Source organism: Perca fluviatilis, chromosome 7 (assembly GCF_010015445.1).
Source record: "Perca fluviatilis chromosome 7, GENO_Pfluv_1.0, whole genome shotgun sequence".
In the NCBI taxonomy this organism is placed as follows: Eukaryota; Metazoa; Chordata; class Actinopteri; order Perciformes; family Percidae; genus Perca; species Perca fluviatilis.
In genome coordinates this window covers 39,141,282-39,156,281 of record NC_053118.1, presented here as the reverse complement: position 1 = coordinate 39,156,281, position 15,000 = coordinate 39,141,282, and the positions used below count along the sequence as shown (strand labels likewise).

The window sequence follows — 15,000 nt, the reverse complement described above, 5'->3', positions numbered from 1 at the left end:
TCCCTCTGCACGCAATAGGACAGCTCTACAACCAACCAGAGCAACGCTAGTTGATAGATTCAACTTTAAACTGTGAACACATCTTCCTTTTTTAAGAATGACTTCAGAGCCGTTCTTTGTTCTTTTCTCAAAGAAAAGCTGAACTCCAAGTCTTCCAGAGTCGCGGACAAAGCCGATTCCAGAGACCGCTGTTCTCCAGCAGCAGCAGCCATCTTCTTTGTTTTCAAGTAGCAGGGAATTCACACAGAACCGTCACAACTCTGCTGTCATTATGTTAAGCCCCGCCCACCCACTCTATACACGATGTGATTGGCCCGACTAGAGCTTAGTTTTTCCAGCTCGCAAGCCAACGGAGAGTTGCTAGACGGACCCTGGCTGCAGATTACATTTGCTGCCACTAGGGTGGTCTAGATTTCTAGGCTATGTAATCTCACCATTGTCTCCTGATAATGTCTGATGTGTTCTGCAGGAGGAGGTCTGCTTCTGATCGTTCGTCTGGTGGTCGGGGTCCTGCTGATTCTCTTCGCTGTTGTTCTGGTCGCTTGCGTCATCAAAAGGTAGTTTAATAAATCTGTCTCTTTGTCTTCGTTATACAGCTCAGATTATATTAATCATTCCATATTTATTACCCTCTGCACTCAAACTTTGTCCATCTGTGACCCAATGTTATTGTTTTAAAATATAAAGTATGGCTGTCAAAATTGATGCGATAATAACAAGTTAATGCATATTCCCTTTACAGCACTAAATCTTTTGACGCATGCGATTAAAAACTCTATTTACATGTGGAAATATGCTGGCTCTATACACGCTAAAAGTCCGATTATTTACATGGAGTCTGGTGGAGATATGCTGGCTCTATACACGCAAAAGTCGATTATTACATGGAGTCTGGTGGAGATATGCTGGCTCTATACACGCAAAAGTCCTGATTATTTACATGGAGTCTGGTGGAGATATGCTGGCTCTATACACGCTAAAAGTCCTGATTATTTACATGGAGTCTGGTGGAGATATGCTGGCTCTATACACGCTAAAAGTCCTGATTATTTACATGGAGTCTGGTGGAGATATGCTGGCTCTATACACGCTAAAAGTCCTGATTATTTACATGGAGTCTGGTGGAGTTTGGTGATGGTGATTTCGGGGCCGTTTCATGTTAAACTAAAAGGATCTTACTCTTTAACTAAAAGGTCTATCTCTGTAGGGATCCATCCCATAATGTTGTCACACACTTAGAATAATAATCTGAGTCTGTCAGCGGCAAAAACAGAACCTTTAGTGGACTCTAACTGCTGCTGAACATTTGTCCTGTAGGGTTACATTACAGCTTGGTTCTTGTTTAATTCTGGACCAGTTTCAGTTGTTCCATCAGACACTCAGACACACAAACATGGAGACAGAGAGTCCAGGTTGAAAAAAAAAACAAAGTTACACTTTAAAAAAATAATAAACTTGATCCTTGGGCGTTCACATGTCACTGAAGTAGTGGAGGACGCAGAGTTTTGATGCTGAATCATATGAAGGTTTTCTCTTCCTCTCTCTGATGACTGTATACTGACTCTTTACTACATTTCACCATTTATATAGTCGGTCTATTCATGTATATTGTGTTATTACTGATCTACATCACTACCTAGACCACTATTTGCACAAACTTTACATTGAGTATTTACTATTTTTCAGCAGTGATATAGACTTATGTATTCATGTATTTGGTGTTATTACCATATCACATCCATCGACTTACTTACACCTCACTTTGTGCCTGCTTTGTAACGCCTACTTAATCTGTATTTTATGCTGCCTATTGTATTCTGTATTCTTGTATTGTATTGAATGTGAAACTATTTGTTGTCTTGCATGCTTATGCTTTTCTTGGCAAGGTCACCGTTGCAAATGAGAACCTGTTCTCAGCGGCCTACCTGGTTAAATAAAGCTTAAATAAAAATAAAATAAATAAACTCTTCTTCTGTTTGATATTTATTCATTTTCAGAACAGAGGAGAAGGTGGAGGACTCCATCATCATCTACAACGCTGTAGACAGCACCATCAGAAGACAAACCACACCATGATGGCAGATCAACTTTTTTAAATTCACGTTTACTTTTAAATAAAAAATGAAAAATAAAAAAAAGGTTTTAAAATTTTAAATTTGTGTGTGTGTGTGTGTGCATGTTCATATGTTTCTTTGTGTGCATGCTTGCGTGTGTTTGTTTGTGTGTCTGTGTTTGTGCATGTGTGTGTGTGTTTGCATGTAATTTGATGAAAAGTTATGATTCAGCTATAATATTATGTTCATTTCTCCTTTAAAAATATTTGACAAAATAAAACCCACCAGATCTTTTATTTACATTTAAAATGAAATGATTAAGGAGAGTTCCGGGAAGATGGCGACCGCGTAGGCAGCACGTTCTAGAGCTCTGAGACTTTTCCAACTAATTTGATCTTCCGTGTGGTCTCAATAGACTAAAGAGTGCCTGGTATGAACATCGATGACTATTTCAAAAAACCTACTGCCAACATGCCAAAACCGAAGGGAAAGAAAACCGAAGGAGATGGTGGAATCCTCGTCAACCAGGAAATTAGCGGCGATGATGCTAGCATTAGCTCTGGCCCTACGGCAGCAACATCTGATGCTAATACCATCATTCTCGCTCTCACAGCGGTCATAGACAGCAAATTAGCCGGAGTCACGGAACAGATTGAGAAACTGGAGGCGTCTGTGACACAGACGATGGATAAAAAAATAGCTGATGTAACGCAGATGATTGAAACAAGACTGGCCTCTGTGTTGGAAGCCGTCGCTGACCGTGGCACTGAGATACAGGCCCTGACTGCGAGAATGGACACCGTAGACAAACAAATGGAAGTCGTAGACCAGACTGCAGCTGCATCTGAAGCCAAAATCATAATTTTTGAAAAACAAATCAACCAACTAAAAGAGCGCACTGACCAGCTGGAGAATCACTCTCGGAGATGTAACGTCAGAATGTTGGGAATACCAGAGCGCGAAGAGGGGACAAACGCGGTGAAATATCTTGAGAGGTGGATCCCCGAGTATCTTCATCTGGACGCCGCAGACGGCAGAATCATCCTGGATCGTGCCCACCGTACGCTGGGCCCTACACCGCCAACCGGACAGAGGCCACGTCCCCTCATTGTCAAATTCCACTATTACTCCGATAAAGTCCGGGTAATGGAAGCCGCTCGCAGACTCCACCAGAACGAGACCCCGCGTCATCAGAGGATCCTCTTCTTTAACGACTATTCAGCGGAGATCGTCCGTAAACGCAAAGCGTATGACGTTAGGAAAGCCCAACTCCGGGAGTTGAAAGTGGAATATGCGCTTGTTATATCCAGACATCCTGAGGGTAAACACAGACGGTGGTGGGTACCGCGCTTTTTCAACCTCGGCTGAGGCTAAGGTGTTCCTTCACACTTTGGAGCTGGCACGCACTTCCACCTTCATCACAAAATGTTTGATGAGTAGCTGATATCTGGATGAAAGGTTAAACCTCTTTAATAATGAAGCTTACAGATTTTGTTATCTTATAGCTCGGGGCCTTTTTGAAGGAAGAATATGTTACTAGACCAAACCGAAATATATAAATACACACATTTATATTTTTTATATTATTTCCATTCTTTTATTTACCTATTGAGATAGAGCTCTATTTTAGACCATAGATAGTGGAATCAGCCCTCTGTGGACCTTCGGCTTGCTTTGGAGCACAGCTTCGCTTTGGCACTGCCAGTTCGTTTTGCGCAGTGCTTTGCCTTTCTTTTTATCTTTTAGTGGATTTTTCGAAGTTTTTCTCTCCACATTGTTTTTGTTAGTTTTCAAACTGTTTGTAGCTCGTCTCCCCTCTCTCTCCATACAAATGTTAATCCAATGTTGTCAAAGGTATACTTGCTCAGCCTAATTTAATTATTATTATTTTTTTTTTCTCTCTTCTTCTTCTCTTAATTGTTATGTGAATGATGGCTAAAACAGGACATATAAACTGCATATCACTTAATGTGAAAGGAATTAACAATCCAACTAAAAGGAAAAAAATTATAACTTATTTAAAAAAACAGAAGACAGACATTGCTTTCATCCAAGAAACTCACCTTACTGATATTGAACATACAAAATTGAAACGCGACTGGATTGGTAGAGTTTATTACTCCTCGTTTTCATCAAGTTCTAGAGGTGTAGCGTTGTTCGGTAAACAAAAAATCTTAGATTTCAATTAAATGCAGTACAAAAGGATACCTCAGGTAGATTCATATTAGTTGACTGCATGATTAACAGGATCAGGTTGACACTGGTGTCAATATATGGTCCTAATATAGACGATCCAATTTTCTTTAACAAATTAACCATGAAACTGGCATCCGCAGAGGGTCAATGTATTCTGGGAGGAGATTTCAATCTTGTGTTGAACCCGTCATTAGATCGCTCAGCCCCTAAGAACACTACTCTATCAAAATCTGCAACAGCATTGTTTCAAGGCATGAATGATCTTGGGTTAAAAGATGTGTGGAGACTGAAAAACCCGGGCAAAAAGGGAATTTCTCTTTCTATTCTAATGTCCACAACACATACTCTAGAATCGACCTGTTTTTGACCTCGCAAACGCTACTGCCTCACATTAAAACATGTCTTTATTTGGCTGCAACCTTATCGGATTACAATGCTCTAATGATGGAAGTATCATTGCCACAGGAAGGTCCTGCCTCCCATAGATGGAAATTTAAAACATTCCTACTTAAAGACCCCAATTTTGTAAAATATATGAACGACAAGTTAGATATATATTTGGAGACTAACTCAAATACTGCTTCTCACTCAGTTATTTGGGAAACCCTTAAGGCATATATGAGAGGTCACATTATTTCATATTTATCCCACAAAAATAAACAAAAAGAGAGACCAATTATCGAACTAGAACAAGAAATAAAACACTTGAAATTCAACATGCCCAAACCAATCAATCTGAAATCCTTAGTACATTAAAACAAAAGCAAACTTTGTATGATAATCTTTGTTCTAGTAAAGCTGAAGCAGCCATGGCGAGAACCAAATATCATTACTATGAGTTTGGTAATAAAACTAGTAAATTGCTTGCCTGGCAGCTAAAAAAAGAAGATACAGAGAAATACATACAATGCATCAAAACTGATGATGACCAGTATTTAGAAGGCTCTAAGGACATAAACTTGGAATTCAAAAAATATTATGAAACGTTATATAAAACCGAGCAGTCAACGGAAACTGAAATCAAAGACTTCTTTTAGCAAATTGGCAATGCCTAAACTCACAGTTTCAGATAGGAATCTATTAGAAGAAGCAATATCAGAGGAAGAGGTTCAGCGACCATCATGTCCTTACAAAATAATAGAGCGGCGCAGGACCTGACGGGTATCCAATTGAATACTTCAAAACTTTCTTTGAAAAAATATTAACACCGCTAACAAACATGATTAGAGAAGCATTCAATAAAGAAACACTCCCAAAAACATTGGAATTGGCGACTATTACGCTTACCCCAAAACCCGGAAAGGATCCACAAAAGTGCGGCAACTATAGACCCCTCAGCCTCCTTAACTCTGATTATAAAATCTTATCGAAAAATTATTGCACAACGCTTAGAGAAGGTAGTTCCCAAAAATCATTAATACAGACCAAACGGGCTTTATCAAGAACAGACAGGGTGCAGATAATGTTAGGCTAATTACTTCATATTATAGAGCACACAAAAAAACATGACCACCCTGCCGTGATTGTCTCTATGGACGCGCGAAGGCGTCTCGACAGGATAGAACCAAGCTTTCTTCTCGAGACTATGAGGGCCATGAATTTTGGTGAAAACTTTCTGTGTTTCATTAGGACCCTATTCAATCCGCCAAGATCACAGATCCTAACAAATGGGGTTCTATCGGACGTCTCTCCTTATCAACGCTGGCTGTCGTCAGGGCTGCCCTTCCTCTCCTGCACTTTTCTCAATTGCAATAGAACCATAGGCTATTGCCCTGCGATCAGACATATCCATCATCGGCATAAAAATTGGAACGGAAGAGCATAAACTCGCCACTCTATGCAGACGACTTATTAGTATTTATATCTCAACCTATCATATCATTTCCCCGGCTATTGATTAACCTTAAAAATACAGTGCTGTATCGGATACAAAATTAATTATTCCAAAAGTGAAGCTTTTCCAATCAACATGACAGACTATCACATTAGTCTGCTTCCAGTTCAATTTAAATGGGGTAACGGAGGGCTTCAAATACCTGGGAATCACTATTCGCGGCACTTATGACAAAATATATGAAGAAAATTACCGCCTATGCTAGCTAAATCTAAAAAAGACTTACTGAGATGGATGGATCTCCCCTTATCACTGATTGGCAGGATTAATACATAAAAATGAATCTTTTACCCAAATTTCTTTATTTATTCCAGTGTATACCATTGAAGGTTCCTACATCCTTTTCAATGAATTAGATAAAACACTTACTTCCTTCCTATGGCACAACAAAAACGCCGAGAGTCAAACTCCTCACATTACAGGCACCTTATTCCAAAGGTGGCTTGAATCTCCCAAATTTTAAATTGTATTATTTGGCTGCACACACTTCGGCTCTGTGGATGTGGTTTCACTGCAGAGCAGATGAGGTAAAATGGATGTCAATCGAACGACATGAATTACAGGATAACCCTTTAACAATCGTACCATTTTTGGAATCTGTGAAGAAGCTAAAAACAATCACCAAAACCCAATAATTTCTGCCACATTTAACGCCTGGCAGCAATTACACGATCAGTTGGACGAAACATAAAATTATTGGTAACTCAACTCTCACAAACAATCCCAACATCCCAGCAGCCTTAGTGGATGGAATTTTACAAAATTGGGTGAGAAAAGGAGTAAGAATTGTTAGGACCCTCTACACCAATAATGTCTTCTTAAGTTTTAGTCAATTGTCAGAAATTTATGACATAGATAAATGTAACTTTTTCAAATACTTACAAATTAGAAGTTGGATCAAGAGTCATACTAAAGGGAGTTTCCCACACAGACCCGAGGAATCTTTACTTGAAAAATGTATTTTTAATTCCAAACGTAATGGAACTAAAGGTTTAATATCTACAGTGTATAAATCCGTAATTGACAACTTTACCGGGCCGCCAGATATATAAACAAAACAAGGTGGGAGTCGGATCTTGGGTGTACTTACACAGAGCAGAATTGGAACAGATTATTGGAATTGGCACAAACAAAAATTGGTTTCCTCTAACCACAGACAAATTCAATTCAATATTTACCATAGAACGTATTTTACTCCATATAGATTAAGTAAATTAGGGAATGGCATCTCTGATCAATGTCAAAGATGCAAAATCTCTGTTGGAACTCTTGTGCACATGCTATGGAGTTGTACCCGTTTGAAGCCATACTGGTCTCACATTATCGTATCCTCTCTTGCGGACAGGCTCTGGACCCCGACCCTAGGATTTGGTTACTGGGGACGTAACCTTACTGAAGGTGAACTCAAATAAGAAACATTTTGAGTGTTACTAGCAGCTACGGCTGCCAAGAAGTGTATCCTGAAGGATTGGAAGAGTGTCTTCCCCCAGCCAAAAACACTGGGCCAACGAACTCCTGTCGGTACTGTACACCAGAAAAAATTCTTCATTCTATCCGAGGAAAACTAAATGACTTTGAACTGACTTGGACTCCTTTTTGAACATCTTGACCCAAACTCGACATGCCCTCAGACTAAATACAAATTTATGCTTATTACTGTTTTTATTTTTTTATTTTTATGATTATGTAATATCTTGTCTTGTGGAGAGAGGGTTTCTGTTGTTTTCTTTTGTGTTTTGTTAAAAAAAAAAAAAAAAATGAAATGATTAAAAACTTAATTTAATGCGCTCATTAGATGCACAATTGCTCCGTATTGTTGTCTATGGTGTGTTTATATTATATTATGCCAAAGCCAAAACAAATTTCAATTTTATGCAAATCTAATGTACAATAAAGTTGATGTACACAAAGTGTTGCATGATGGGACAATCCTGTTGGAACTGGGATGTTGATGTTGATTATTATTGAAGCGTAATGGGCGCACGACGCACACTGTGTGTTCATGTGTGACATCATCCCTGCACATTCACAGATAGAAAACATGACAGACAGACAGACAGACAGACAGACAGACAGACACACTAATGGTAGTAGTGGTGTGTTTAAATTACTTTCTTGAATATAAATGTCCATTAAAAAAATATCAAACAGGTTTCAGAAAAGTAAATCAACTACTGATGCTTTATTAAAGCTCAGCAATGAAATAGAGAAGACACTAGTTATGAAAGAGGTCATGGTAGCAGTGTTTTTAGATATTGAAAAAGCTTATGATACTATGTGGAGAGAGGGTCTGTTAATTGAATTAGATAAAATGGGAATCAGTGGGAGAATGTATAATTATATACTAGACTTTCTGTCGACGTCACAACAATTAGGGTCAAAGTTGGTAATGGAATAAGTAAAGAGTTTATGGTTGAAGTAGAATTCCCCAAAGAAGTGTAATTAGTCCCATATTATTCAATATTATGGTAAATGACATATTTGAGAAATTAGGGGAAAAGGAATGAAGGGTTGTTGTATGCAGATGATGCTGTCATATGGAAAAAAGGTACGAACATATACATAACCACAGCTGTTCAAAGAGATTTACAAGTAATAGAACAATGGGGTATAGATTGGGGAATTAAGTTTTCCATACCTAAAAAAAGGTTATGTTCTTTACCAGAAAGAATATCCCAGAAAGTTAACGTTATGTTGTATAATCAATCAATTGAAAGGGAGAAGAAATTTTAATATTTGGGGATGTGGTTGGATGAAAAACTTACATGGAAATATCATATACAGAGCATATTGAAACAAAATGTAAATAGGTTCTAAATCTAATGAGGATGATTACTGGACAGTGTTGGGGAGCAGATATGCAGTCTTTAATGTATATATATATAAAGCTTTAATAAGATCTACCATAGACTATGGATGTGTAGTTTAGAGTTCAGCATGCAAAACTTCTTTAAGAAAACTTGAGAGGATTCAATTCAAAGCTATAACAATTGCTTTAGGAGCTATAACAACAATTCCCACGTGTGCTTAGATTAGAGTTAGTAGAATTAGAAGACTCTCCACTCAGTCTAAGGTATATTAAATTGTTTCTAACATACTGGGTTAGGTTGTTGGGAAGTATTAATAATCCAGCAGGAATTTGCCATGAATATATAAAAACATCATTCTATGGATATGTTAAAACATAAACAGATGGATCAAAAGATCCACAAAATGGGCATTGTGGTATTGGGATATATATTCCAGAATTTACCAAAAGAGATGGATATAGGTTAAATAATGTTCTATCTGTATAGTTAATTGAGATGACTGGGATAATTACATCTCTTATAGGTGGATTGAAGAGGTTAAACCATTGAGAGCTGTAATCTGTACAGACTCCATGGCAGCTATTCATAGCCTAGATACAGGTCACTCATCAAGGGAAGATTTGATTATTGAAATAAAATATTTACTATTACATCTCTGGAACCTTGTAATCATTATTCAGTTGTGTTGGGTTCCAGCTCATATAGGCATTAAAGGAAACAAAGAGGCTGATAAAATTGTAAAAAAGATGCTGAAAAACAAATATATTGTTACAATTCAGGGATTAAAGGACCCAAATGCAGGGAAGAGAGGGAGGCAGGAGAAGGGTTGACCTTGAGGATTTATTAATCAAAAACACAAAAATTAACCAAGGGAGTCCAAAACTGACACGGGGAAAGCACACAAACACAAAAAATGATTTGACACAAGACAAAGGGAACACAGAGGCTAAATACAAGAGGTAACGAGCAAACAAGGAACAGGTGATACAACAGGTGGAACACATTAGGAGAGGCAGAGTAATCAACAAAGGTGGGAAAACACAGGAAGTAAAACTAGACAAGACAAGACAGGAAACCAGACTATCACATTAAAACAGGAAAACGGAAATATACACAACAGGGAACATAAATATACACAAAGAAATCTACACAGTCCACAGAATCAATATACAAAACAGGAAACATACAGAATTATGAAAACAGGCAACAGAAATATTAACAACCCCAACAGAAATGTCCATAATCGCAACATATATAGGAATTAATATTCCACTCGGGATGGGTGAAGCCAAATCCATAATTAAATCTGAACGTATACAAAAAACGGCAAAAATGAATGGGAGGCAGAGTTTAATGCTAGACTTCCACTTCCATAAAATTCAGAAGAATGTGACCGGGAAAAGGGTTAGTTCACTGAATTTAAACCGAAGGGAAGAAGTGGTCTATACCAGACTTAGATTAGGTCCCACAGGACTGAATGCTACCTTACAAATAGTAGGACATGGTAATGGATTATGCATAGAAGGCCAAGACAAAGAAGATGTAGAACATGTACTTTTGCATGTGAGAAATATAATGATAATAGATTAAACTGGCAGGAAATGGAAGGAGAGAACTCAATACATGATATACTTGAAGAAAAGGTATGACAAGGGAAAGACTTGAAGCTTTATTTATTTGTCTTAATAATACTGGTATAATGAAATGAATATATATATATATATATATATATATATATATATATATATATATATATATATATATATTTTTTTTTTATATATATATATATATATATATTTTTTTTTTTTTTAGTTGGTTTGTTTGTTTTGAATTAATTCAAGCCTAGACTGTATGAAGTTCATGGTGTTACACACTCCTGTACAGTTGGTGGCGGTATAATACAAAAGTAGTAATCTGCCAAAAAAGAAGAAGAACAAACTGTGTGATGACAGCCACAAACTTAATACTTTATCTACATTTTCCTGATGATACTTACACACTTTTACTGAAGTAATATTTACACTACAGGACTTTAACTTGTAACAGAGTATTTATATAGTGTGGTATTACTACTTTAAATGCAGTAATCTGACTACTTGACAGACAAATTGAAGTTTAACCGTTGTTCATTGAACCGTTAGCTAACGCTAGCAGTCATTAGCATGCTAACGCTAGCAGCCGTTACCGGATGATTTAACCGGTGTTTGTGTGTGTGAATGAGACCGACAGACGGCGGTGAGCCGGTCCGGTCGTGTAGACGGACACTCACCAGAACCACCAGACAGTCGGTGCTGGTTGGACGGGAGACCCCAGGCTCCTTCCCAGCAAAACAACTTCGTCGGGCGCCCGCCATCTTCAGCCGCGACTGTGACCTCTCAACCCGGAAGAAAAGCTCGGCCCGCTGAGTTAGATTAACAAGTTTCAAAATAAAAGTCTTCAAATTCACCGAGATCCAAAATGCTACTTCAGTAAAATATCAATGTAGTTAAATTATTAACTAATACATTTAACTCTTTCAAAAATATTTCAACGCTTTCCTTATAAATATAAAAAAATAAATAAATTCCTAAAACATTTTGTACTTTTTTCTTAAAATATTCCAACGTTTTTCCTCACAATATTTCACAAGTATTCTTAGCTTCACATAGTTAAAGTATATAATATAATATATTTGTAATATATTCCAATTCTTCCTCAAATTATTCCAGCTTTTTCTTCAAAAATCAATGGTAACAGTGAGGAAGGGAAGGGGTTACTTTACTGTCCTCTGGTGTCAGATACACAGACACACACACCTACACACACACACAACACACACACACACACACACACACACACACACACACACACACACACACACACACACACACACACACACAACCCTGTCAGATGAACTCATCATTCATTCAATAACACATGAAGAATTTAGGAAGAAACCTGGAACAGACCCAGGCTCTTGGTAGGGGTGTCTGACCGGTGCCGGTTGGGGTGTGTGATGAACGAGTGGCGATAATAGTCACAATAAAGATAATGGATCAGTGACTAGAAATAGTAGTTGTAGTAGTTCAGGGCATAGGGCGTGCAGGAGTAGCAGGGCGGAGCAGGGCGGCAGGGTGTAGTAGGATGTCGCAGAGGCGTAGCAGGCCATAGCAGAGTGTAGCAGGGAGTAACAGGGCCGCGCAGAGTGTAGCAGGGAATAGCAGGACGTAGCAGGGCGTAGCAGGACGTAGCAGGAGTGGCAGCAGGGAATAACAGGACGTAGCCGGGCGTAACTTTGCAACGGGACAGTGTAGCAGGACACTGCAGGGCACTGCAGGACAAAGCAGGTCAATGCACAGGAAGAATAGCACGGCACTGAAAGGTGTAGCAGGGCATTGCAGGAGGTAGCAAGGGGTGTAACAGGGCACTGCAGGAGCTGTCAAGGACACTGCAGGACAGAGCAGGGCACTGCAGGACGGCATAGGGGTGTAGCAGGGCACTGCAGAGTGTAGCAGGGCTCTGCAGGGCATAGCAGGGAACTGCAGGACGAAGCAGGGCATAGCAGGACACTGCAGGGAGTAGCAGGGTGTAGCAGGCAAGGCAGAGGCGTCAAACAGGACCGAAGTGCTACCAACACAAGAACTCCGGGGAATAAGCTCTGAACCGACTTATTTCATCTTTTGGGTTGCCTAAACTTAACGTTTGTCGCCTCCGCATCGCTCCACTCTTTCTTTCCTAAACCGTAATCTCCCGCTCACAGTCACCTGTTCTCAGGGAACTGAACCACACTGATACAAGAGCTGTGATGGGGGTCTGGGGAGCTGTGATGGAGGTCTGTAGACCGAACTGTGATGGAGGAGGTCCGGGGACCGAGGCACGTGATGGAGTCCGGGGACCCGAGCTGTGATGGAGGTCCGGGGACCCGGAAGCTGTTGGAGGTCTGTAGACCGAGCTGTGATGGAGGTCTGGGGACCGAGCTGTGATGGAGGTCTGGGGACCGAGTGTGATGGAGAGTCTGAGGGACCGAGCTGTGATGGAGGTCTGGGGACCGAGAGCTGTGATGGAGGTCTCAAAGCTCTGCAGCTGATGTCATGTGACCACGCGGCCTTTTTCCTAGTTCTCTTATGACATCATCTGAACCTGTTAATGAGAATGGGTTGAACCAACAGAGGATTGTTCTCTAAGGGTTAAATGTCAACTTAAAGCTGATGATATATGTGTGAATGATGTGTTCACTAAAATTAAAAACGTCACTTAGTGCAGCTATAACTTTGTGGTTACTAAAACAGCAGCCATACACACACACACACACACACACACACACACACACACACACACACACACACACACACAACCCTGTCAGATAAACTCATCATTCATTCAATAATGCAACTTTTATCTACCTTTTGCAGCTTTTTTGTCCAAGTTGCTTCATTCTGTCGTTAGATTTTAATCAGGCGTGTTGAGGAACTTTACCTCTCAGAAATTAGAGAGTAACAGTAAAAGAATGAAAATATGTTGGTGAAAAGACTTCTCGGAACAGAAAGATAAAAAAGGAAGTCAGAAAGTGGTTAAAAACGTTCCTTGTCAGTCCGTGAGTCAGTTAGTGCTCGGCTCACTCTTCTGTGAGCCGCTAACCTGAAGAGACTGAAGTAAGGATGGCAGTTTGGGACAAAAAGATTCTCTGGACCGTCATGTTGGTCCTGACAGGTAAGACCAGAGTCCCAACATGGACCCAGTCAGTGGGGGGACAAGTCTTCAGATCCTTTACTCTGTGGTGAAGGCTGACGCTTGGATTGTGGAAGAAGAAGGTGAAGTAGTGAGAAGAGTTGGAAAAGTGGGAATGGATTTAATTAGTAGGAATGGTTTAGAAAAGTTGAAGAATACCCAGAATGCTTTGAGAGATGTGGAATATAATGAGTTAATAATTGTAGTTTTTAAGATGATGCAATACTGTATGTCTGGCTTCAGTTGTGTGTGTGTCTGTGTGTGTATCTTGTGGTGTGTGTGTGTGGTGTGTGTGTATGTGTGTGTGTGTGTGTGTGTGCGTGTCTCTTTGTGTGTGTGTCTCTGTGGGTGCGTGTGTGTGCGTGTGTGTGCATGCGTGTGTGTGTGCATGTGTTTCCTAAGTGTGTGTGTGTGTGTGTGTGTGTGTGTGTGTGTGTGTGCGTATTTAAATTAGGAATCAGCTACGCTGAGACACACACACACACAAAACAAGTGTACCGTATTTCCTCAAATAAAAGCCGGGGACTTTATTTAACTGAAGTGCCAGAAGGGACCAGGCTTGTATTTGAAGCAGGCTTTATTAGAGGCAGGCCTTTATTTCCTAATTCCATCTGTTTGATAGGTATAATTATTTTAAATGAACTGTTTTAAATGAAAAACCATAGCCGTTCACATTTGCAAAAATATCACCATATACATCAACAGCCAGAAGGGCCGACAAAGCAATTTGGGTCAGAATTAATCAAACACCACCATTGTGTCAGTTTGAACCCTGTAAATGTACCCCGGATATTTATTTCAAATACAGGTACTACAGTATTCCTGGTAGATTACAATAAGAGCATACAGTAGTTACACCAGTATCTGATTAACGTTACAGACGCTAGCTACCGGTAGCTTTGTTTCTAGCTCAGGCTAACCTCTTTCCTCCCTCCCCAGCTAGCTAGCGTGCTCTGCTCTTGTCGGCTAATCTTGTCCGCTCATCTTCTTCCAGTCTCAGAAACGTCTCACAGCTTTTTCACCCGAGTTTTCCTCCATACTTTAAAACTCTTTTCGTTTTGTTGTTGAAAAGTCTGTCACTAGCATCAGAGTCGGTCTTTCTCTGCTAGCACTAAACGAGCCCCATGTTACATCTAATGTAGCTACTGCCATCTACTGGCACCTGTACGTTACTGCACCCTACACCTTGCGGACGTGGCACATACAGCCGCATAGGACAATAATCCAGAAAAACAAAGTGTGCGGAAAAAGCATGGATATATTGTTGAATCTGTTAAATTAAATTGATAAAAATGTACAATGAACTTGAATTTTGGTATGACTTAATATTATATGAAAG

General features: G+C 39.6%; 1 protein-coding gene and 1 pseudogene across 1 annotated transcript in view; both read left to right on the top strand.

Annotated features, from left to right (window-relative positions):
- Positions 1-2,083, top strand: part of LOC120563018 — a 7,951-nt pseudogene extending 5,868 nt beyond the window's left edge.
- An 11,493-nt stretch (positions 2,084-13,576) lies between these two features.
- Positions 13,577-15,000, top strand: part of LOC120562487 (sialoadhesin-like) — a gene marked incomplete at its 3' end in the record, with an annotated part of 35,402 nt that continues 33,978 nt past the window's right edge. The window contains exon 1 of the mRNA XM_039806200.1: positions 13,577-13,643. Coding sequence (XP_039662134.1) covers positions 13,592-13,643 — 52 coding nt within the window. The remainder of the gene's footprint in view (positions 13,644-15,000) is intronic.